This window comes from Doryrhamphus excisus, linkage group LG12 (assembly GCF_037039965.1).
Source record: "Doryrhamphus excisus strain RoL-2023G ecotype Guam linkage group LG12, RoL_Dexc_Guam_v1.1, whole genome shotgun sequence".
NCBI classification, from domain to species: domain Eukaryota; kingdom Metazoa; phylum Chordata; class Actinopteri; order Syngnathiformes; family Syngnathidae; genus Doryrhamphus; species Doryrhamphus excisus.
The window spans coordinates 3,745,699-3,770,169 of NC_136368.1; the positions used below are offsets into that span (position 1 = coordinate 3,745,699).

General features: G+C 40.0%; 2 protein-coding genes across 3 annotated transcripts; both read right to left on the reverse strand.

The window, feature by feature from the left end:
- Positions 1-1,241: 1,241 nt before the first annotated feature.
- Positions 1,242-21,239, reverse strand: atf2 (activating transcription factor 2). Of its 2 annotated transcripts, none has more exons than XM_058082361.2 (12): positions 21,153-21,239; positions 20,580-20,652; positions 19,786-19,882; positions 18,938-19,056; positions 18,737-18,862; positions 18,306-18,484; positions 16,629-16,743; positions 14,729-14,821; positions 10,529-10,762; positions 10,221-10,427; positions 5,558-5,663; positions 1,242-2,204 (listed from the first exon to the last, which is right to left on the reverse strand). In XM_058082361.2, the coding sequence occupies exons 2-12, from the start codon at positions 20,625-20,627 to the stop codon at positions 1,993-1,995; spliced, it is 1,536 nt and encodes a 511-aa protein (XP_057938344.2). In that variant the 5' UTR covers positions 20,628-20,652; positions 21,153-21,239; the 3' UTR covers positions 1,242-1,992. The 2 variants fall into 2 exon arrangements, with proteins under 2 accessions (XP_057938344.2, XP_057938346.2); XM_058082363.2 differs by lacking the exon at positions 21,153-21,239 and adding an exon at positions 21,081-21,141.
- Positions 21,240-21,718: 479 nt separating this feature from the next.
- atp5mc3a (ATP synthase membrane subunit c locus 3a) lies at positions 21,719-23,767 on the reverse strand. Its single transcript, XM_058082365.2, has 5 exons — positions 23,706-23,767; positions 23,407-23,505; positions 22,686-22,760; positions 22,395-22,585; positions 21,719-22,324 (listed from the first exon to the last, which is right to left on the reverse strand). The coding sequence occupies exons 2-5, from the start codon at positions 23,443-23,445 to the stop codon at positions 22,210-22,212; spliced, it is 420 nt and encodes a 139-aa protein (XP_057938348.1). The 5' UTR covers positions 23,446-23,505; positions 23,706-23,767; the 3' UTR covers positions 21,719-22,209.
- Between the last annotated feature and the right edge of the window lie 704 nt (positions 23,768-24,471).

Below are 24,471 nucleotides of genomic sequence, written 5' to 3' on the forward strand. Positions count from 1 at the left end.
CGACTTCATGTGTTGATATCTGAACTCCTATTTAAAAAAAACAGTACACCGACATTTGTCAAAATGTGCAAAAACACAGAAAGCGCATCCTTAATTGTCCAAAAAGTTGTAAAAAAAAGGTGATTGCTTCAATCGTGTTGGAAAAATAAACACACTTTGGTAAGAATAATGACTCGGGATCGGCATTGGGGTCCAAAGTGTGACCCCAGGTTAGTTAATAATTGGCAAATGTAAATTAAACACTAAAAAACAGCAAAAACATCAAATTTAAATAAAAAAAAAAGAATAAAGTTGACATATTATGATGGGCATCATAATTAAAAATACATGACAATATATTGCAATCTACCAATTCAATTCTTGCTTTGCGTTGCTCCACTCCTGCACTCTGTGTGCATGCTAGCGGCCCCTCCTCCACCCACCCAGACTCAGAGAAGGTCTCACTCTGTTCATGCCGTTGTTCCAAGAAACAAATGCACTACGGATGGGAAGCCAATAAATAAATATATAAATATTTAAATGATTTTCTGTATGCACCTCCTCGGTTTGGACACCCCTGGGTTAAACTAAAAACAACCTTAATGGTAGATTAGTCAATGATTTCTTAAATATTTGTACCCTCTAAATGTTCTGAACTCCTCTTTCCATGCCATTGTTATACTGTGTTAGTGCCATAGCTGACGTTAATACAATAGGAGCCCTAGATACTTATGAATTTTTGGTAAAAAAAAAAAAAATCACATTATAATTTTTGTATAATTTCTGTATTTCATATAGGCAGTTTTTTCTGCACCATAAAAATATGGTAGGTGATAATAATACAGGTACTGCATACATGTGCCAATGTTAAAAAAAAGCCCACCATTTTTACATGTTTATGTCTAAATGTTTCACTGATCATGTTTTTTTTTTTCATTAAGCGTTAAAATTTCCCACTTTGGGCAGCAGTCCTTGAACACATCGTAGCTGTGTGCCGTGAGATGCAAAAGTTTGTTTGGCTACTTTAGCACTTGCTCGGACAATCAGCAAGGTGAACACAAGTTAATGCGTCTGCGATGACTTTTCGTTGAAGCGTTGAGTTTTTGCACTTTGTTCGGCGGTCCTTGAACGTGCTGTAACGATTGTTTGGCTACGTTAGCATTAGCCTCGACAGTCGGCGAGGTGAACACAAGCTCATTCTCAGCGTTGAGATTTTGCACTTTGTTTGGCAGTCCTTGAATGCACCAATTTGGGATGTGTGTGTGTGTGTGTGGCAACGAAGCACTAGCTTGGACAGTCAACGCTTGCAGTGAGGTGAAGACAAATTAATATATTAATTAAAGTCATTATTTAATTAGTACATCGTTAGCCTCTAGGCTCCCATTCCATGTGTTCATCCATCATCTTCATTATCATTGCTGAGTGGCGAGTTGCTATGTATTTTATACTTTAAATGTGTTTACTTTAGTGTACTTTACTTTACTTTAAGTGTGTGAGGCATATTTAGAGCTTAAACCTGTATGGTGTGGCAAAGGTAAAACGGCAAACAAAGAGAAAAGAGGGGGGGTACTGGAGCTGAATCTTATAGAATAATCACTTATATTGCACTTTTATGTTGATGCTAAATCGGAGAACGTCAAGCTAGCATAAGGGTTTGATGGTGGAGGAGCGAGCGCTGTGTCAAAAATAGAATGGACTGTATTCCCGATAGTTTTTCTCGAGAATAAAGTATTGGAGTCAGCAGCGCCTCTGCTGGTTGCAGAAAAGCATTGCACTCCATTTAGCCTCAACATGATGTAGCAATGATGTCCATCCCATCCCTTTCAGACGAAATGTTTAAATGAAGAAAGCTTTAGAATACGTAAATAAAAAGTGCCTATTTTCTTCATCTCTTAACATAAAAGTGCAAGAAGAATAAATTAAAAAGCGTATGGTCCAAAGTGAGACAATCCCTTTCATGTGTGTGTGTGTGTGTGAGACACTAAAGAGCACTCAACTCCGCTTTTGTGATGATCAACTCCCTGAAGGCAGAGACTGGGTGGCGCCGCTTGGTGGCATGCTCTCGTCTGTGCTCTGGTTGGTCAGGGCGGGGCCGGCTGGGGCTGAGGAGGAGGAAGAGCTGACGCCGTTGGAGGTGCTGACGGAGCTGTGCTGGATGGCCTCGCTCTGGGGGCTGCCGGGGACGGACATCTCCTCGCAGCTCTCGTCCTTGACGGTGACGGCGACTGCGCGGAGGAGAAGGTCTTTAACACCACCAGATGCCAACGCTCTATCTACACCAGGGGTCTCAAACACGCGGCCCGCGGGCCAAATGTGGCCCGCAGGACATTAGTTTGAGGCCCCCGCCTTGATATGAAAGTTTAATGTTTGATATGGATGCTGTATGGTATCATGTACCCAGAAAAAATTATTACGTTTGATTAATGTTCATGTTAAAGGTTAAATAACTGATAATAGTTATCCTCCCTATCCGTGTGGAAGTGGTAAGTTTTTGGCTTTTTTTAAGTTTAAAGGAAATAATTTGAAGGCTACCGTTTAGGTCGCTAGAAATCTAGTTTGCGAGTTAGCATGTGTCTCAAGACCCTGCAGTTGCGCAATATGTTGTAAATAAAAAGAGTATAAATGTGACTATAGTCGTTTTGTCATGTCTACAGGGCTCTAATAATGCTTTGTTCATTTTATTCTGAAAAAAATAATTTGTCTTCCCACCAATTATATGTGGTTTCTTAAGTTTGGTGTTTTATTATTATTATTATATTTATTTATTACTGATTGATTGATTTTCTTTATTCTTGATTTATTTATTTTTCATCTTATTTTGTGCAGAAAAATAAAAATTAAGATATTTGAGAACAGTGGAATGTTTTATCAGCGCTTTTATTGTAGAAAATCGGAACCAAAGCACTGAAAAAGTTTGTATATTTTTCTGTTTTTAATATAAATGTGTTTTTTTATTTTTTTGGAAAAAACCTGATGTGGCCCAGTCTCACCCAGACCCTAGCTCCAGTGGCCCCCCAAGTAAATTGAGTTTGAGACCCCTGGTCTACACGTTCATTCTCGTTAGGCTGCGTCTCGGCATGCCTTCCTTTAATTGAAGCTCCCGATGTCCATTTAAATCTACATCATGAGGTGTGTTACATTCTGGGACGTGTTGGGGGACCCCCAGCCCGCCCTCCGTCCCGTTTGTTTTTGGTTACCTTGCCAACGACTGCAGCGACAGATGATTACAGCACCTGATTTTAATGATGCTCACACTAGAGAGTCGGGAAGACTTGGAGTCAAAATGCCACCAGCTGTTCGCCACTTGCGTTGAATTAATTGGCCGCTGATGGGGAGGAGGGAAAAAAAAGGAGGCTCTGCTCTCCATTTTGTGCAGAAATAAGGAGCACAATGGACGCTAACGTGGCTGGAGAGCATCGTCGTGACTCGGACTATGTCATGTTTGACCTGTATTCAGGTGAGCAGACGTCAAGGCTCTAAGAGAAGCTTGGACTTGCTCTCTCACGGCTTTGCCGTAGGCAGATGGCCGACTCCGCGTGCCAACAAAAGTTGGCCTAACCGGAGGGACAGTCTTGAGTCATTTCCTTAGCCCGGGCAGCAACATGAAGGAGGAAACGCTTCCAGGTCTGGAGGGCAGAGGAGTCCGAGAAAGCCGTGATGAACTTTTACTGGATCGGTCAAAGAGATTATTTCACGGTTAGATTTTTTTTACGCCAAGCGCGCTCTCCAGCTGGGAGAGCTACTAGCCCAGTTAGCTGCAGTGTGACGCATAATTAAGTACAGAGGACACCTTAGAAGGAGTTCTTATGAGCATATCCATCAAATCTCTCAAACTCAGGCAACCCATTGCCTGTTACTGTATATTCATTTAGAAATATATATATTTAAAACACATAAATAAAGGTACTTTCTACTTGTGTAGTTGATGGTAGATACTTGCTATGCTTCCAAAATATAGGAGCATTTTATTGGTTGAACACTAAAATCTCATTTTAGTACTTTTACAAGAATAAAGTCAAACTATTATGACAAAAACAGTTGCATTTTTACAAGAATAATGTCGCAAAATTATGTGGAAAAATAATTATTTCAGCAATATAAAATTTAAATATTCAAGAAAACAATACATAATAATATTAGTATGGGAAAAAATATACAAATTCAAATTACAATTTTTGAAAAATTATGCTGGGGGGAAAAAGTTACAATGTTATGGGCATAAAACAGTAATTACTACAAGAAAATTTCCAGGAAGAAATGTTTAAATCATTGGAAAAAAACAACAGAAATAACAAAAAGAGATCAGTAATTTTACAAGAATAAAGTCATATATTAGTCAAATATTAAGAGAAAAACGGTTGCAGGTTTAAGAGGATAAAGTCCAAATGTTATGGAGAAAAATAATTACATTTTCATAGTATGGAGTTGAAATATTAAGTAGAAAATATGTTTTTTTTCAAGCCATAAAGTTATGACAAAAGATAAACAAAATTAAGTTGTTTTTGGAAAATTAGATTGGTCAAAGTCAAACTATTTTGGAAATAGAGTCATACTATTATGAGATGAAAAATTATAGAGATTGAATAAATTTGGGCAGCACGGCGGTCTAGTGGTTAGCGCACAGACCTCACGGCTAGGAGACCAGGGTTCAATTCCACCATCGGCCATCTCTGTGTGGAGTTTGCATGTTCTCCCCGTGCATGCGTGGGTTTTCTCCGGGTACTCCGGTTTCCTCCCACATTCCAAAAACATGCTAGGTTAATTAGCAACTCCAAATTGTCCATAGGTATGAATGTGAGTGTGAATGGTTGTTTGTCTATATGTGCCCTGTGATTGGCTGGCGACCAGTCCAGGGTGTACCCCGCCTCTCGCCCGAAGACAGCTGGGATAGGCTCCAGCACCCCCGCGACCCTCGTGAGGAAAAAGCGGTAGAAAATGAATGAATGAATGAATGAATGAAAAAGAGCAAAGAGTGAAGTTGATATTAATAGTAAGTTTCATCCTTTCATTGTTCCCTATGTGGCCCTCGCTGGAAAATGGTTGGACACCCCTGTTCTGTTGCAATGCAGTTTTTTTGTTTGTAAAATAATAAATATTGTAAAAAAAGCGAAAATAGCATGCTCAACAGTGGATTTCTTATGGATATGTGCAGCATAATACAAATGCTGCAATAATTCATGCTTGTTGCTGTGTGGAGGTCTTCACTCGCACCGAACCGACATCACAATCGGCAGAAAAATCAATACCGATATGAATCTAAATCTCATTTTTATGCCAGTATCACACATTGCTACTTAGAAAACCATGACTTATTTACAATTCGGTTGAGGCGAACAAATTGCATCCAGCCAGCACCTGAGGTCCTGTGGATGGATTCCGCTATTGTAGCAAAGAAGGGATTTATCTCAAAGTACAGCCGTCCTTTAGGGTGTCAACTTTTGCAAAGTTTCGACGAAAATGGTGGTGGTAGTGTCCTAATGCGTCAATATCTCTTCCTGTTGCTGGTTATGCGTAGCTGGAGCTCATTTCGGAGCCGTCCAGGCAAGCGTGGGCCTGAGAATAATAGCGCATTACTCACCGTGATGGCCGGACTTCTTCTGCATGGCGGTTACGGGACAATCTTTATGAGCCAAGAGAAGCTGCTTCAGCTGAGCCACTTCGTTTCTCAGCAGGGTGACTTCACTCTTATTTGGGAGACAGGAGACACTGTTAGATGGCCGCAACGTCTAACGTTTGGACACCGACACAATGTGCACACGACAAGGAAATGAAGTACAACAAAGCCTCGCTTTTCACAGGGGTTACCTGCCGAGACCACCTGTCAGTGGCCAAAAAACAACAACAATTGAGACGATCCATAAAGATATTTTTTTATATTGCTCATCAAGTCTGTGCGATGCTCCACATAAGCTTGACGTTTATACCCAAACTCAGGGTGCAACCAAAAGTACACAGGTAACACCACAGGAACACGTTAAGTAACTGCACCATGCATCAAAATGAACGCTCGTGCCCTCATCAACATGCAAAGAAATACCGAGGATCTGGAACCCGCAAGGTATGCTGGGTACCTTCCTTACGGGTTTCACTAAGTCAAATTTCAAGACAATAATGAATACAATTTAAGCTATCCTTCACATCAATCATGTCGCTCATGCACTAATCAACATGCAAAGCAATACTAGGATCTGGAACCCGCAAGGTATGCTGGGTACCTTCCTTACGGGTTTCACTAAGTCAAATTTCAAGACAATAATGAATACAATTTAAGCTGTCCTTCACATCAATCATGTCGCTCATGCACTAATCAACATGCAAAGCAATACTAGGATCTGGAACCCGCAAGGTATGCTGGGTACCTTCCTTACGGGTTTCACTAAATCAAATTTCAAGACAATAATGAATACAATTTAAGCTGTCCTTCACATCAATCATGTCGCTCATGCACTAATCAACATGCAAAGCAATACTAGGATCTGGAACCCGCAAGGTATGCTGGGTACCTTCCTTACGGGTTTCACTAAATCAAATTTCAAGACAATAATGAAAACAATTTAAGATGTCCTTCACATCAATCCTGTCGTACGTGCACAGGACACTAAGTGGTAAGTATTTGAATATTTCACCTTTATGCATTTTTATTTATTATTGTTATTATTATTACGTTACTCTTAATATTTTGTCTTTATTCTTGTACAGTTACTGATCTTTTTCCAGTTTTGCTGGTGTTTTTTAAATTTTCTTGTTTAATAATTTTTCAAAAAAACAATTGCAAACCGCCAAATTTACCCCTGAGCCACAGTTTGGACATCCCTGTTATAAATCACCACCATAATGACAGGGTTTTTTCTACCAAATAACAGCCCAATTGTATATATTACAAGGAAAAAAGGGGGCAAATTCCTAAATAATCGCCAAACTTGCGAATGCTGAATACTAATATGCAGGGATCCACTAACTCCATGATGGTTGATATTGTTATATTTGTCACAGATGCTGGAAAGAATAATGAACAATATAACAATCAAACACTGCAGAGTGGAAAGTCATCACTAAGCTCACTTTTTAAGTCAAACAGGAAAACAGAATTAACAGAATTAGTCAATAATTTATATTAAAAAAAAACAACCTGTGGGGGCTGGCAAGAAATAACCAATTCAAGTTTCGTGAGAATCTGGATAAAGGTGCAGACAGTGGATTTATTTAATTTATATTTAACTGTAGTTTGCACACACCTGGAGGTAAGAAATACTTCAACTAATCAGGATTCTAATCAGAACTATGAAGAAAACTATTAAGAGTATAGAGCAGGTGGAGCCCCTTGGCGTGGCCCAGCAAAGTGCACTGTATTCGGACACATACTCGTGCTGCTATGGGGGTCAGGAGAACCAGACTATAGACAAGGAGGAGCCACCTGGGATGGCCCAGCAGGGTGAACTGTTTTTGGGCACACACTCCAAGCAGCCAGTGTGACCCCACAAAAGGTCTCTGGCAGAGCTTTTGCACTTTTCAAAAGTCGCCGTGCTGCTGTTTCAGGTGGCTTATAAGGTTTTTTGTGTGCTCCCTGTTTTTTTTCCCCTTATCGCAGAGCATTTGGTATAACAAGTAAGCAAAATGTCTTCCTATGAAAGTGAATGTTTGTTTACAAGCGAGCTCAGGGGAAGTTATGACAGGCTGTTAACATCACAGACAAGGAGTGCTTGATTTGCTCATCTGCACGTTTTTTTTTTTAAATTATCAGTTATCTGACCTATTTTTAATGTTACCGGACTTATCAGTATGATGTGATAATTCCCTGAACAATAATTATTGGTATCGCCCATCCCTAATTTGTATAGTCAAGCTAATGAGCATACTGTATATTGTCAATAATCTGTGGAGTCTGCAGATGAATCAGCACTAAATCCAACATCCAAGTCCAACGTATGTTCAAAAAATGTGCACCATCAGAAGCGGCGTTGTAATTGTTTGCCGAGATTTACATTCGTGGCCGTTAGAGCTCCCGGCGGAGGCGAGGATTTCTGCATGTCGTAAAAACAAAAAAAAAAAAAGGAGCCACATTACGTTGAAGGTGACTTTAACTGGATTTAAAGCGGCCAGGGGTACGCGGAACAAGCGTTGGCAGATTTAAGCTCCTTTTCTCCTCCTTTAAAGAGGCGCCGAGTGGCTAAATCTATTAGTTCAAAAGGCGCCAATGTGTTTGATTCCATCTGTTTAGTTAAGCTGGGGTTGGAAGGATGAAAGTACTGTGAGACAGATTTAAACAATGCTTGGGGGAGGGGGGGGGGGGGTTCTGTGTAACCCATTTTCACTGCTGCGCTGGCTTGATTGATAGAATACATTCACTACTGTCAGCATCAAGCACATGCACCATGTCATGACAATATATACAGAAGTGATGTGCGGATCAATACTGAAATTTCCGATACCAGCTCTCATGCTCTTTTTTTTTAATGTTTAAAATACAATTTTCACATTTATTTCACATTTGCATGTTTATTCCTGACCTCACAGCTAGGAGGACCAGGGTTCGATTCCACCCTCAGCCATCTCTGTGTGGAGTTAGCATGTCCTCCCCGTGCATGCGTAGGTTTTCTCCGGTTTCCTCCCACATTCCAAAAACATGCTAGGTTAATTGGCCATAGGTATGAATGTGAGTGTGAATGGTTGTGTGAATTAAAGGAATTTCAGTCGACTGGCCTTGCTCGTATGACGCTGGGAGTCCCGAGAGGGGACGCCTCATTAAAAGGCCAGTTAAGGATGATGTCAAAATAACTGTGCACCATTAAAGGCAGTTCCGCTCATCAGCCGGACCATGTCAGTGTCGTCATTGTCACAATAAAAACTTCATAACATGCCCTTTTGTTCCTGTTCCGTGTGTCACTGCTTTTTTCGTATTGGGGGAAGGCGGGGGTCAACGCTCTGTTTAACTGTTAACTCATCTTAAACAAGCTTAAAAGACGTTTTCTGTCAACTTGTTTTTCCACCCGAATATCAACTAATTGTACCCCTTCCTGATGCCTGGCCCCTCCTCCAGCCTGTGCATAAACACAAGACGGTGCGACATAAACATCACATCTTAGTTAATTGTCTGGAACAGTGATGTGCCGCACCCCCGACTCAACACATCAACAGAGACGGCGGATACGTGAACTGCTTCGAACTTGTCAGCATCACATCCTTAATTGCTTGCAGCAAAATGAAGGTTCAAGCAGACACCTTTCCCTTTGGAGAGTTTTTTTTTTGGGGGGGGGGGGGGGGGGGGGCAATTCGGTAAACTGCTGAGACAGAAGCGAGGACACGCTTGTGCGCGGCTGACATCTGGAGGATACATCTTTATTGACAACCACGTATCGACGCAAAAGGCCTCACGCACACACTGCCGCTGTCGCACCAGAGCTCCTCTTAATGGGCTTTAATGACTTCATCACCGCAATAAGGGAATGTCTGTGTTTACACTTTGACAGTCGTGTGCATTCATACAACATTAGCGTACTTTCAGGACAATATGTAGCACTTTTTGACATACTTTGGCTGGTCCTGCAACTTATATATTAAAATATGTATAGATCATTCAACGTGCACTGGACGCAGTTAAGGCACAGAATACTTTGGAATATGCTTCTGCCTTGGAGGCTGCGCCTGTAAGTAATGTGCAACTGTAATTAGTTATTGTCATAAAACTGCAACTTCTTTCTTTTTACTGCTTTTTTGTCTTAATATTTAGATTTATTATTCATATAACTTCTTCCACAACATTGGAAAATTGTCCTTTTTCTTTAAAATTGTAACTACGCTACTAAAATGATGTTTTTCCTCATACTACGACATTACATTATTAGATTACAACTATTTTCCCTTAATATTTTGACATTATTCCTAGAAAATTACTGCTGATTTTTCCAATATTTTTACATTGTGAATAAACAAACAACGTCAGTCCCCAAATGGCCCCCGTACAGCACTTTGGAAACCCTGTTCTAAAACATTCTGACATTTACAGGTATTTAATGGATATGTTTTTATCTTACTTTATAGTTAAACATATGTCCAATAATAATAATCCCACCCTCTGGCTTTGTCATCTTCTCTTGTGACTTTCACGTTGTTAGGAACAGCGCCATGACACTCCTAAAAATTAGCTTTCTTTGATGATATCTCCGCCATAAATTCCGCTAAATGCCACAAACAGTATATATGATTTTATGACACATTGGACTGATGTGACAGTCGATGAGTACCTGGAGTTGCCCGTTCACGGAGTTGAGGTCATCTGCCTTTTTCTCCAAGGACTGGACCCACACTTTCCTTTTCTGCCTGCAGCGCGAGGCTGCTGCCCTGTTTCGCTCCAGGAACTTGCGTCGCTTCTCATCTGGGTCCTCACTGGTCGTTCTGCGCCGCCGACCCCCTGTGCTTGGAGGGTTTTGTGCAGGGGGCACCGGGGAAGCCTGCAAATTCATCAGCAAACCTTTTACCCACTGAAGCTACGAGAGCCCCTACGAGAACGAATGTGATGCTAACAGTAGCCAAAGTGTGTGTGCGTACTTACAGGTGTCTCCGTGGTTGAGGTGGCGGGCTGCTGAAGGGAATGTGCGGAGGGTTCTTCAGGGGCAAGCAGGTTAGAGGCAGGGGCCAGGGCGAGCGATGATGTGGAGGGTGAAGGGGATGGAATCGGGGCTGGAGAAGCAGGAGCAGCAGTGTGCGTTATGGCGCTGCTCTGAACTTCGCTGCCGTCGCCGTTGGTTAGCGGAGGAAGCTGCTGGCTTTGTAAGCCTTTTGGTTTCTGTAAAGACAACACAAGTCACCGTGATCAATTTTGTTCGGTACGCAAGACTGCCTTATTTGGCATAAAAAATTAGTTAATAAACGAATTTTCATTTTTAATCTCATTTTTAATCTCTTTTTTTAATCCCTCCTTTATCACAGTTAATCGGTTCCAGACCCTACCGCGATATGTGAATTTTTGCCAAATTTGTATAAATGGATTTGTTTTGTAGTTATGGCATAGAAAACTTGTACACAATCTTCCAAATACATTTTTAACATTATTAGAGCTCTCAAGACATGAAATAACACCCCTATAGTCACCTTTACATTTGTATTACCCAATATAATAGATGCAATCAGAGAAGATAAGATGTATTAGACATAAACAAGATAAAGGATTCGCAAAGTTCCTTGTTCTTTTCTGGATAGCCTACTTCCTTGCGGCTTTAAATGGATTTACACTCGTAAATGAGCCAATATAGTAGACAAAATAATAGTAAATAAGTCATGTTACCTAGATGTAAATACATTCATTCATTCATTTTATTTATCCTCACGAGGGTCGCTGGGGTGCTGGAGCCTATCTCAGCTGTCTATGAGCGAGAGGCGGGGTACACCCTGGACTGGTGGCCAGCCAATCACAGGGCACATATAGACAAACAACCAATGTAAATACAGTGTCACAGTAAATGAGAAAAACTCAGTGTAGTGGACGTTTTTATGCCATTAAAATTGCTCTCAAACCTAAACCATTGGTGAGGAGTTGCATCAGCACCTCCTTTAGTCTCTCTCTTGTGGTAACCATCATAAAAGACAAAGATGATTGAATGCACTGAATGCTGGAGAGGTCAGGGAGTCTGTGTGCTGCAACCAATCACAAGGATAAAACTAAAATGTTCTAGAACTGTTTTATTGAACTATTGTATGTGATCTTCTTAGGACTGCATTTTATATACCCTTCACGTGTTATTTGTACAATATAGGAGTTTATAATAGAACTAACCTGCACATCAACTAATCCATTCAAAAATTGAAGTTCTGAAGACACCGCTCCCTCTTGGCACACACACATGTAGCAAGCAGAACTCAACACGCTGCTGTCGAGCATCCACAGGCACAAGGCATCAAGCACAGAGCCAAGAAGGTGAAAGTGAATGAGCCCTTCGAAATGCTACCAAAGTGAGAGGCAATACATTTACATGAGAAAAAACAGAGGAGGGCATTATTCTAGCAAGTACCTTTGCCAGACCAATCTATCTAGCAAATTAGTTTATCGTGTAATACCCTTCCAGAAGCTCTTCTGGCAGAAAGAAGATATTATTCTCTTGGAATGGCCCAGAGAAGAGAGGGGGAAGCCAGTCAGATTCATATTTCATCTCTGCCATGGAAACCTCATCAGTGTAATAACCCTGCCTCTCATGGGTGTTATTCAACCATCTGCTACTGTATTACTTATCTTTATTTTGCAACTAATTAACAGTATAATCTTCTAAATTCAGCAAGTTAATTATCATTATTGTGGTCTTTGCAGCATCATCAGTCCTTGTAAAGCGCCGTCTCTGCGCAAGCCTCCCCTCCCTCACCGGGACTCTGGTGCGGGCAGGTTGAGAAGGGGTCTGTTTCCTTGACGTGGGCTCATTAGGTGTTTGCTGATGAGCTGAGTGCAGTGGGAGGCGCCGAGAGATGGAAGGAGTGAGGGAGGGGAGAAGGGAAGTGGGGGGATCCAGGTCATGCAGGATTCTGCTGAACAAAAAGGTTCCGTGCAGGGTGAGGCCGACTTAATGTGCATCGCTGAGTGTGTGCCAGGATGCCCCCCAGCTGGTTTTCGCTAGTAGACCCCCTCCCTTGTGGAGGGATGTACACCATCTCCGTGTTTGTCATCGCTACACCCTGTGATTCCTAACAACACCCCCCATTCCCAACCCTCCTCCTTCTTTGGGATCTATCTCTCCCTGTCAAGGCAAACGCCTCCTGGCCACAGTTTATCTGTTAATTTCAAGCGGCATCGCATGCTGAGAACATTTATAGATTCTTTGATACGTGCTTCATCACAACACTCAGCGTATGCCGACATTTACTGCAAGACCACCATATTTCATTTCCAGAACACTCATCCTCATTAGTGTCACGGGTGACTGGAGCCTATCCCAGCTGACTTGGAGCAAAAGGTGGGGCTACACCCTACACCCAAACAACCATTCACACTCACATTCAGACATATGGACTATTTAGTCTCCAATTAATGCAAGTTTTAGGAATGTGGGAGAAAGATGTGGGCGTACCCGGAGAACACCCAGGCAGCGATTTGAACCCTCTATCTCCTGACTGTGAGGCCAACATGCTGTATACATAATATTTCTGGATGAGATTATCGTTACAAATGCTGATCTGAATTTGGTAATATGGGATTTCCAATGTCATACAGTCAAACCTCGGTTTTCGAGTGATTCGGTTTTGACAAAATTTTGCCAAAATTTTTCAGTACCTGCCTTCAGTTTTTGTACAATATTGTGCATGACAAATAAAATCGTGTGACCAAACAAAACATTCTACATATTGGTGGCTGTGCATTTCTTCACATTTTTTTTTTTTTTAGCATGACTGCTAAATAACTCACAACGGAGCCAAAGAAAGTTGCTAGTGTATTGTTGTTAATATTTTCAGGGTGTCTGGAATTTATTAATTTCATTTACATTCTTTCTGAGGTGAGAAATTTCATACATTTCAGTATAAAAATTCCAAGTCCCACGGTATTAAGTGACCAAAAATAAGCATCACTTGATATTGACCTTACAATGGAGTTAAGACAATTTCAAAGTGATTTGTTGACTATGTTTTGGCTGGAAATGACACAAGAAGAACTAAAATGTTGTGCTGCAGATATTAAATTATTTATATTTGTTATCTTTTCAGACAATTCCGGGATTTTCTTAGTTTTCCCTTCCATGGTGACGGCTTTCCTTTTCTTTGGCACACTGCTACTTGGGAAACAATGTAAACTAATAAGCTGTGTGATTCTGTGTGGCTGAGCAGGCACACACTGCAGTCTTTTGCTGTGTGTGGAAATGCGGAAAAATTTGGTTTTCAATTAATTTATGGAAGCGCATTCATCACCACCTGTATTTTCATGGTATTGTCAATGTGTAGATTGTCACAAACACTAAACTGGAGCATCCCTTTAAAAAATAAAAATACTAACCCATCATGAAAGGGAAACTATGCTTTTTTTAAATTTTGGCAATCATCAACTCATGTTTTTCTGTCCATTCTAAAGATATAAAAACAGATAAAAATGAACAGCTAAGAATGCATGTAATGGGAGGCACCTATTTCGACTATAAAGCCTTCTGAAAAGAACTCCAAAAAGCGAGCTGCATATTAACCAAGCTACAGCGACATTGTTACTATTGTTATTATTAACATTGTTAGGCCGAAGAACTACGTTACTGGCGTAGTGACGCCTCTGTCACACCACACTGGCTAGATACCAGCTACCACGACTAGCTTCAACCCACACTCGTCCACAGTGAGTCAGCATCAATCTCACAATGTCACAAGGCCACTGCTACCAGTGATGCTGCGTTTTTGTTTTTGAGTGTGGAAAGATTAGCGCTAGATGTAGCGTTCCTTTCTGTGTTGCTATGTGTAATCAATGCACAAACAAAGGCGGTTCCACTAATGCAACAAAATAACCAAAGTATGGCAAAATACTATAAGCATTACACTGTATCATTAATGAGCCTGTTACTACACAATCAGGCGTGTCTCAATTAATTACCTGCATTAATTACCTGCCTCTTCTGAGCTGTTTTATATCTTCAGAACACACTGAAAAGCATTGCGTAACATAAAATGTCTTCCTGGTTGGTGGTAATAAGAGATGGTCATCTCACTAACAGAACACTGCTGTAGGGGGAATGCTATAGGTAATAAGTAACATACATAAATATTTCATGTAAAAGTAAGAAATGATGATAAATACCAGTTTTGCTTCTGATTGGGCGGGCTGGGGCTGTGGCGAGGGGGGTCCGGGGATGCCGGGGACATTAGGCACGACGGTGACAGGTCTGACAAGCTGACAGCAGAGACACAGAGAGACACACCAGCACAGAATTAGTCTCCCCCCCAGTAGAAGGCGGCACACACACACCCCACCCCACACACCCACATGCAGCAGAGTTCCCTCATATCTCAGCCTCATTATGTTGGATGGCCTGTTATTTTGTGGAGGCAGCGCCACATGGAGATGCGGTGCGCGCGCTAATGAACCTCTGCCTGGCTGCGAGAGAGCATATGGGTAGGGGAGCTGCAGAGGGGATGAGAGACACAAGTCAGAAGGCCAGAACCGGACGTCTCTCAGAGATGCTGATGAGACGGAGGGAGGCGGGTGATGATATGTGCGTGTGTGTGTGTGTCGGGATAAAAAAGCAAGGTCTGTCGTTTCAGACCTGATCTGGTTGTGGCTTAGAGGTCCGCCAGCTCCCGTAATGCTTAGAGCTTCAGAATATTCATCTTGTCTTTAAAGATTTGTAAGTCTAGCACGAGTTCGACTCATAATGGGATTGCAAAACACATTAGTGGTAATGCAAGTACCCCCCTAGAAATCAACAACGTTGATTTGACTTGAACAAGGACAAATGACATCGTGTTCTGGACGGCTTTCCTGCTGTGCTCCAGCCAATTCTTGTGTATTCGTCACAGCCGTACAAAGTCCATTACTTCCCTCGCTCACCCCCCAGATCCAAATTGACTGCCAAATCTGCAGCGCCAAAGTCGTAAATAGTCCCCGCTGTCCAAGAGAATAGAAGACGAGCAAGGACAAAATGCGGCATTAATCAATCACTAAGTGTTGTTTGAACATCACTTGCGGAGGACTCGTGTGCGCTTGGCGAGTCCAATACAAATGTGGACCGGGCCTAACACCTGATCTCCCTGAGTGCGAGGATTCATTTCAGGCATGGTGAGAGTGGAAACAGGAGTTACTATGCAGTCTATATTTATGACTTACATAATATGGTAATGTCTCGTTTAATGTGGTTAATTGGTTCCAGACACAATTGTGATAATTGAATTTTCGCAAAGTAGGCTTCCTTTTTTTTTTAAATTCAATATTTTTGTTGTGAGAGCATGACCTTGTAAATCTGGTTATTAACATATTAGAGCCATAATAACACACACAGTCACCTTTACATTCCTATTACCCAATATAAGTGATATAGGTGAAAAAAAGACAAATAAGATTGTTTTCTATCTTGGCATGGATTAAGGATTATATTGTGCCTGAGACCATTCAAACTTGCAATAAAAGCCCGTTGATAAAGTTTGGTGTGTGTCTGCTGACACCTATTGACCAGTGTACATTACCACATATCATCACATCACCGATGTCTTTGAAGGGGTCTTCTGAATGCCTTCTATTTTATTTGATGTCATTTAGCCATGTTGAAACATGAAAGTATGAAAAAAAAAACATATGTGTATTTTTTTAAAACTAAAAACAGGCCGTATTCAACCACATATTAATTAATACATTTTTGAAAACAAATCTCGTAATACAGTATTAGTACATCATTGACTGGAGATACTTTAGGATCTTTAACTCTTGTTTTAGCTGTGTATTAATGAATGAATGTTGTATTTTAATGTATCTTTCACTCTGTTTACTTGCTTTTATTCAACTCCATTCTTCTGTAAAGTGTCTTTGAGTATTATGAAAAGCACTATACAAATAAAATGTATTATTATTATTATTATTATACATTTGAGGGTTTTTTTTCCAGTGATTGCAAAGAGTAGTTACCAGAAATAGTACTGACATGAAAATGAGCTTTAATTCTTACAACACCGAGTCATAACGTTGGAAATGTAACCACAGCACTCACTGGGATTGTAGAGGGAATATGTACGCTGGAACTGGTAATGGATGCTGGAATGGCGACCGGCATGGTCTGGCCGTTGGGCAGCTGTAAGAGCACGGGGAAGGTGCCAGACACTGGCCTAAAGCAGGAGACAGACATCATGGTCAGGAATAGAACTGCATAAGGTTAAGAAATCACAGAAAAAAAAAAAAATACACTTATTTGTGGCGGAGTGATGGCAAAGATCAAACATTGCGTCATGTTCAAGCAGCAACTGATGAGAGAATGAAGAAACCACCACTGAGCGCAAGCAACATGATTTGCATAGTCCGCAAATAGGCTGGGTTTTTTTTGGGTTGTTGTAGGAACATTATACATTTTTATTTAAATTATCTAATTAATTTGTTGTTTTTTTACATGCGTTTAAATTAAAATGTAAGTTATATTTTAAAATATTAAACTTTTTAATGAGTGATAATTCAGGAAAAGTGTACGGCATAGATGCTCCACTGTTTAAAAAAAGCCCACAATATTCACGCCTTTATGCTTCACTGAGAATATTTTTCAGATTTCCCACATTGTTTGGCAGTCACTGAACGCACCGTAGGTACTGTGGAAAAGCAAAGGTGAAACTTGATCTATAACTTCTAAACCATATCCCTGATTCCATGTGCTCATGGATCTACTTACATTATCATTCACTATTAGGGAACATCTGTACATTTTACACTTCATATGCACTTTTAATTATGTGTGATGCATATTTAATTTGACTTGGCAGGGGTGGGTCACAGCCAGCTCGTCAAAATTAAAGTATAAAATATACAGTTCAACCTGTTCAATCTCACTTGTTTTTTTTTAAAGTAAAACTGAGCAACATTTATGTTTTTATATTTATAATGTACAGTTGTCAATCATTTTTTGCAGTTCCAGACCCGACCGCGTTCAATGGATTTCCACAATTACATCAACATGAATTTAATACTTCCGTAGTTAGAGACTTTCTAAACACGGTTGTTAAGAACATTAAATTATAGTCACCTTTCCGCTTCGACTAAACTTAGCCACAAAATTACCACTTCCACACGGTATGAGAGGAAAACTTTTTTTCATGTTAGACATGCCATGGCTGACTTCATGCAGTGTTAAGGTGATAATCGAACTGCGATATTGCGAGGGCCGACTGTGTGAAATGTAATGTATGTATTATATATGACATTTTCTATTGATTATATCATTGCAGGTATGTAAAATATGTGGCATTGTGGTCTTATTTAGTGCTATTTTGACATATCTCCTCATTTCCTGAATAAAATCCTCTAAAAAGCACATTGGACATGTAATGATTTGTATGTGTTTGTGTTTAAAAAGATGACAAAGGAGATTTCAATAAGAATGGGTCGTGCCGTAATGATTGTTGGAAAATGCGTGTCCCAGGTTGAAACCATGTGAGAACCCCCTGGTCTAAATGACTGAATTAACCAATAGGAGCACACAGAAGGCATTGTCCATTTTGAAAAAAAAAAAAAAAAACAACTGCAGCCAAAATTAATATTCTGCAAACAGCACTTAAATGAAAATCAAAACAAGCACATGCCCCAACTTAAGACATAATTACACAAAATCCAAATTAAAAATGAAATGATTCAGAAATTAATTATGATCTTGTGGTTTTTAATAGGGACATTCTGAGTTACTTACACTATAGGCCTATTAGTGGACGGGACTTGGGTAATAACAGAGCTAGATGTTGGCGATGGGAGCGCTTGCTGTATTACAACATTAGCCTCTGAGGTTGCTAGGAGTACATTGGGAACTTGGAGGGATGCAGGATGGACTATAGTGGATGTTGGCAGTGAGGCTGGCTGCAAAGATAAGTCCTGGAAACATCACACAACATCTTAGCTGCAGCAACGGCAGACAATACTGTATGTGTCTGTTTGGCTCAGAGTGAAAAGACATGAAGAGAGGAGAGAAATGTGAATCATCACACACAACAACTTCTCAGAACAAAGCATCTTTGGACTCAGGTCATGATCTAATGAATTACTACATGGGTATTAGTATTAGTGGATTTAAAGAGGCGCAGCCCAAAAGAAACGGACCATTTGACTTGAATTAGCAAGACTCACCTTGTCATCATTTGTGGTGGATTCTGGGTGAGGCAGCGGGCTACCTCGATGAGCCTCCAGAGCCGCGGGCTCCTCGGTTTTGTTGCGTATGACTGGGGTCACTAGGGGTGACAAATCCAACGGCAGCTAGAGAAAATGCAAGTGAACGTCAGGAGCGCCAACAGGAAGTCGGAGAGAGAGCCGTCTGGGTTAAAGCTCAACCTTTTTAACGTCATCTTCACTCGCTTTTTTGAAGTCGTGGTCGAACGGGCTGGTGAGTTCATTGAAGAGCCCCACCTCCTCGCAGTTCTTTAAAAAGCGTGTTGGCGTGGGCGTTTGGTCTAGAATGGGAAAAGAAAAGAACATGTACAGAAAATTGACATTTCATCTGATGATTATGTGCAAAATTTGATGAAAATATATCTTGATGGCACGCTCATAAAATGTCTATAGCTAAACTGTAATGCAGTCAAAAGTGCAGCTACTATACTATTTATAAATAGTATAAATACATTAAATAAAATAAATAAAATAAATAAAATAAATAAAATAAATAAAATAAATAAAATAAATAAATATATTTTGAAAATTACATTAGTAATCAAGGCATTATTTTACAAGTTTATTCTTGTAAAATTACAACTTTTAATATTTTCACTTTATCCTCATAAAATGACAGCAGATAGTCCCATTTTTTCTTCTCGTAATTCTGACCTTATTACCATAATAGTTTGACTTTATTCTCATAACATTAGAAATTGTTCCACAGCCTAATTTTCCAAAAGTTAAGACTTTTTCTTTTCATAGTACAACTCTATGCTCTTAAAATGATGTTATTCTTCCTCTTCATATTACAACACTGTTCTTGTAAAATTACAACTTTTTCATGTTAGATTACAACATAGATTACAACTTTGTAATATTTTGGCTTTATTCTTGTAAACCTTTTTGTTTATTATTTCAATTTTTGCAGGTTTTTTTTTCATGTTATATTACATTTTTAGAACGTGCCGCACTTTGGACACCCCTTCTATATGGTTTTCGTGCCTACACATTTAACAAAATCTCACCAGCTATAATGACGCTGTCGGTCCTTGCTGGACCAAATTTGAGGGTCATCTCATGTTTGTGCTTGTGGACAGCCAAGTGATCTTCATTTGTGAATCTCTGTGAAGACCAGCAGGACAATGACGTGACACAAAACACATGAACTGTTTTGACATATTTTCTACACATTTTTTGCAGACTGGCCATAATAATATTTTTGTTCTAACATCCATACACCCAGGTAAGAATAGGGAGAACATGAAATCTCCACACAGAAAATCATAAACAGAGATTCAAACCCTCAATCTCCTGAACGAACATTAATAGAGGAAGTCGTGCAGACTTTCTAGAAGCCCACCACAAATACATATCCATCCATATTAACATTAAAATATAATAATAATAATACACATGTAAACATTTTTTGTGAAATTTAAATGTACCTGTCGCTGGCTGTTCTTCCACGTTCATAAACACATTATAATGAGACTGTCTGTGAATGTACCTTTTCATTAACTCTGCTTCTAAACACAACTCACACACAAAAAGTTGTACTATACTTTATATTTAGCAAGTTTACAGAGCCCACTCTTTGTGGCTCCATCTTGTGACATTAGAAATAATTGTCAAAAAGAAGCTATGGAAGAAAGTCAATTCATAGTTTTAAACATTTGTTTTGCTTTTAATGTTTTTTTTCATTTATTCCTCACTCCGACTGCATCCATTACAATTGCATGCAAATCTATCATGCAAAAGCCACCACCACAAGTAGATTGCAGTCCTGTTATGTGCAAGGCAACAAAGGCAGGTGTCTTACCTGTCCACAGCCAGGTGCAGTGCATTGGAAAGGTTTATCATCACTCATATTAAGGGATTCCTGTTTTGACACCCTAAAATGAGAGGGGATGGGGAAAAAAAGTTGTATTTTGAGGGTTCGTCCACATGACTACATGTTTATCCCCTTCAAAAGAGGAGAGATGTGCACAAAGCAAGTCAAAAATGGGCGGTTACTACAGTTGTTGACACCTGAGCTCATCAAAACAACACTACTCTCCGTTTTACTATCATTGTTACAGTCCACGACGAACAGCAGACACGGTTACCTCTCCTACCGTTCGAGGTTTTCAATTAAAAACGTTGGGGAAAATACAACACACAATCCATCATATTATCGCGAAGAGACAAGAGACTCCAGTCGCTTCCATGAAATAGCCGAAGCCGTCCGTGAACATACAAGCGTCGCCATATTTGGAATGTAATAGCCTGACAACAAAGGGGATATCGGGTTTTTATTTCAAGAGCAGCCAATGTTACTGACGATATTTAGGTTCCGGACACAGCGTCACATACAACAGCGTTGTAAACATCCCCACTTTGTGTGGACACTTACCCTCTCAGCCAGCCACAACCCTCCTTCGTTTCCCAAATCCCGTGTGCTCCAAATGAAATCGCGAGAAGAGACGACACGCTTCCGCTTACGTCACACGATGACATCATACACTTCCAGGACATGCTGTTCCTGTATTATCGCTGCTACTACACCAAGGTAGTGTTTTGTTGTTTTTAACATGAATACCTTTTATTTGAAGTGCCCGTTTAATCAAGAAATCTCAAATGTGACAGGTTACAATGACAGAAAAAACATTTGTGGAAAGGGAATACAAAATTAAATATATGTATAGACACCTTTAGATTTTAGTTATTTACTAGTATTTTAATATTTTTTAAAATAGATATTTCACATGCTTTTATATAAAATTCCCAAACTGCACTTTTCTCCAGCCTTAGATTCATTCTTTGAGAAGGTCCTAATTAAGAACCATCACTGCCAGTGTCCAAAATATAAATTTTAAGACTGCTTAATCATATAAAGTTTGGGGTCAAGTCACAAAATCTGATTACTCTCACACTTAAATTGTATCAAGTTGCAGTATGTTGTGTATAAACATCAAACACTAGAACTACCTCACATTTATTTCAGAATCTCCAATCCAAAACAGGCCAGCATAATATTCTCCATATCATTTTAAATGTTCTAATTTATTCATTGTCATTTACAAAAGACAACACTCTTGGTGCCTAAAACCAGAACTATTTAAATTGCAGTGTCAGGTGTCATGTCGGTGGCCCCAAACTGCTTCCAAGGTGATGCTTCGAGGAAGCAAGGCAAGTCTTCTGCAGCTGATCGTAGAAAAGATGACATTCACAAAAGCTGCTTTTGGTCGAGTAAAGTTTGCCAGACATGAACTCTAGCGCTTCTGTTAAATAGCCAAATACATGTATTTTAATCACGTAATTTCTTACATTTGTACAATACATGTCTTTGCTCATTTTGACGGTGCTCAAAAGCCTTGAAAATGTACATTTCCTTGACATCGACACGGAACAATTGAGGAAGCCAGAATAAAGTGTAGTCACATCTGTAATGAAAGTTGAACAGCAGAGTTTTACATAGCAAACAGGATGAGGAAAGCAACCATCAAACAGAAAAGTCCCATGGCTTCAGACAGGGCAAATCCCAGGATGGCATAGGAGAAGAGCTGCTGCTTCAGAGATGGGTTCCTGCAGGAGTCGGAAACTACAATTAGGAATCTTTAAACGCCATTAAAAGCAACGTGCAAACGCAACAAACCTAGCATAGCCAATGATCAGACTGCCGAACACAGTCCCGATTCCGGCACCGGATCCAGCTACACCGACTGTGGCGGCTCCGGCGCCGATAAACTTGGCGGCGGTGTCGATGTCCCGACTGACGGCGCTTGTCTGGAAGCCCCTCAGTGTGACCTGAGTGAGGGGGCTCTGTGGCATCAGAGCAACGGTGCTCTGGAACAAAAAATGCTTCCAAATGAGTTTACAGTCTACATCTCCTTTGGGAATTGAAATTGAAGAATGTCATGTAGAGAAAAATAATATTTCTCCTTACCTCTGTTTTGACCTCAGGCCTGGACAGCACAGAGGCAGACAGGGGTCTGTAAAGAGCCCGGGAACCAGCACGGACCTGCAACAGTACATGTAATTAGCACTTTAGCTTCTGCAAAATAACTCACAACGTTGTATCATCTGCCCTCAATACATGAGCAAAGTGCACAAGAGCACCTTGAATGATAATGACTGGAGCTTGACCTCTCTATGACCTACTGCATTACAACTAATGTCACACTGCAATTTAAGTTGAAAAAAAATCACTATGTCACTTCAAGTTGCAATTCAATGTAGCATACTAACAGGGCGTTATTAGCAATAAGTTTAGACACACGTGATGTTAGGGTTCAACAGAATTAAACAGTGCAATGACAGCTGTACATCAAGCTGGTTAATAGTAGCCTCAAGTTGTATGCTAGTGCAGGCTAACAGTCACTTCAGATGACCTTAGCCGGCAGCAATCATTGTTCAAGTTAGCCGCATGCTAAAAGGAAAACGACAGATTACTGCAATGACTCTGGTGCATGGTAACTGTGATTGTATAAAATGCAGCTGAAGGATAAATAAACCCATCAAACTCTACTTTAGCATTAGCAATTTTAGCTAGGCTGCAGATACCCTTGCCATTCAACTGCAGTCAAGTTCATTCATAGGCCCGCTACGCTAACTGGGACGCAGGGCTGCAATTCAAATCATTCATATAACGAGGACAAGAAACTCACCACAGCCGGCGAGGACACAAACTTTGCACAGGCGTACATTTTCAACTTCAAGTAGTTTTTAACCGGTTCTGTCAAAGTCTGGTTGAAGCCCGGGTCTCTCTGTGAAGGGAAGAGCGGACAGAACTAAGGTCAAACGGGTGTTAAAATGTCCAACACGGAAAATAAAGCAATGAATCAATACGCCGACATGTATTCTACATGCTATCCCACTTTGCATGCATCAATATTACGTTTGAATAGAGGATGAAAAAGGATAAAGAAGGAGATGTTTGGAGCGCGGACTGCCATTTCACACTTACCGACTGCAGAGGTCGAACCACAGTGCGCGAATGCGCATGCGTAGCGGGAAATATGTAGAGACCCGGATGATGACAGCGGAAGGTCATTTCAATCAAACTTTATTTAAAAGAACAATTCTCATTGCAATTCAATTTCATACAATTCACTCTCTATAAAACTATAAATAAACTATAAAACTAAATATAATAACATATAATAATTAAAATAATAAAATATATATGTACATATATTAATATATACATTTTGATAGATTACATATTTTGTATTTGGTATTTTTTATTTTTTTATTTTATTTTATTTTAATTATGTTATATATATGTTATATTATATATTATGTTATACATATATAATATCATAATTTTATATATATTAATATTTTTTTATTTTTTTTATTTTTAGTATGCACATATTTGTATTTAGTAGGTACACATCATACATTATTTGGTAATCCATTAACTTCAAACATGAAACAAAGCAAGAAGCATGTGAGTCACAAATGATTGGATTTTTCTATTGATTTAAAATCATGCAATAGCATAGTTTGCGTTAGTTTAGCATAGAAATATTGTGCGTCGCTCCTTTTTTAATAGTAACTCAGTCAGATATGCTCAAATGATTAAACCTTCTTCATCCTGAATGTTTACCGACAAAACACAGCGTCTTTCTCTGTGCCCACTAAGCTATCACCTGTTGTGGTGTCAATGAAGCAGGCGGCCCACAGGGAAGGGTGGCTCTGGACTGTATGAGTACATCAGACGCACAACA

Excerpts from the sequence above, each read along its gene's own strand:
- atp5mc3a (XM_058082365.2), bottom strand. The coding sequence starts at position 23,445 with ATGTACGCCTGTGCAAAGTTTGTGTCCTCGCCGGCTGTG. Across the intron at positions 22,761-23,406 it reads TTGTGTCCTCGCCGGCTGTG|GTCCGTGCTGGTTCCCGGGC; the intron begins GTGAGTTTCTTG and ends GTACTGTTGCAG. Across the intron at positions 22,586-22,685 it reads GGCCTGAGGTCAAAACAGAG|AGCACCGTTGCTCTGATGCC; the intron begins GTAAGGAGAAAT and ends TTTTTGTTCCAG.
- atf2 (XM_058082361.2), bottom strand. The coding sequence starts at position 20,627 with ATGAGTGATGATAAACCTTTCCAATGCACTGCACCTGGCTGTGGACAG. Across the intron at positions 10,763-14,728 it reads CCCAATCAGAAGCAAAACTG|AAACCAAAAGGCTTACAAAG; the intron begins GTATTTATCATC and ends TTGTCTTTACAG. Across the intron at positions 5,664-10,220 it reads CCGTGAACGGGCAACTCCAG|AGTGAAGTCACCCTGCTGAG; the intron begins GTACTCATCGAC and ends CTCCCAAATAAG.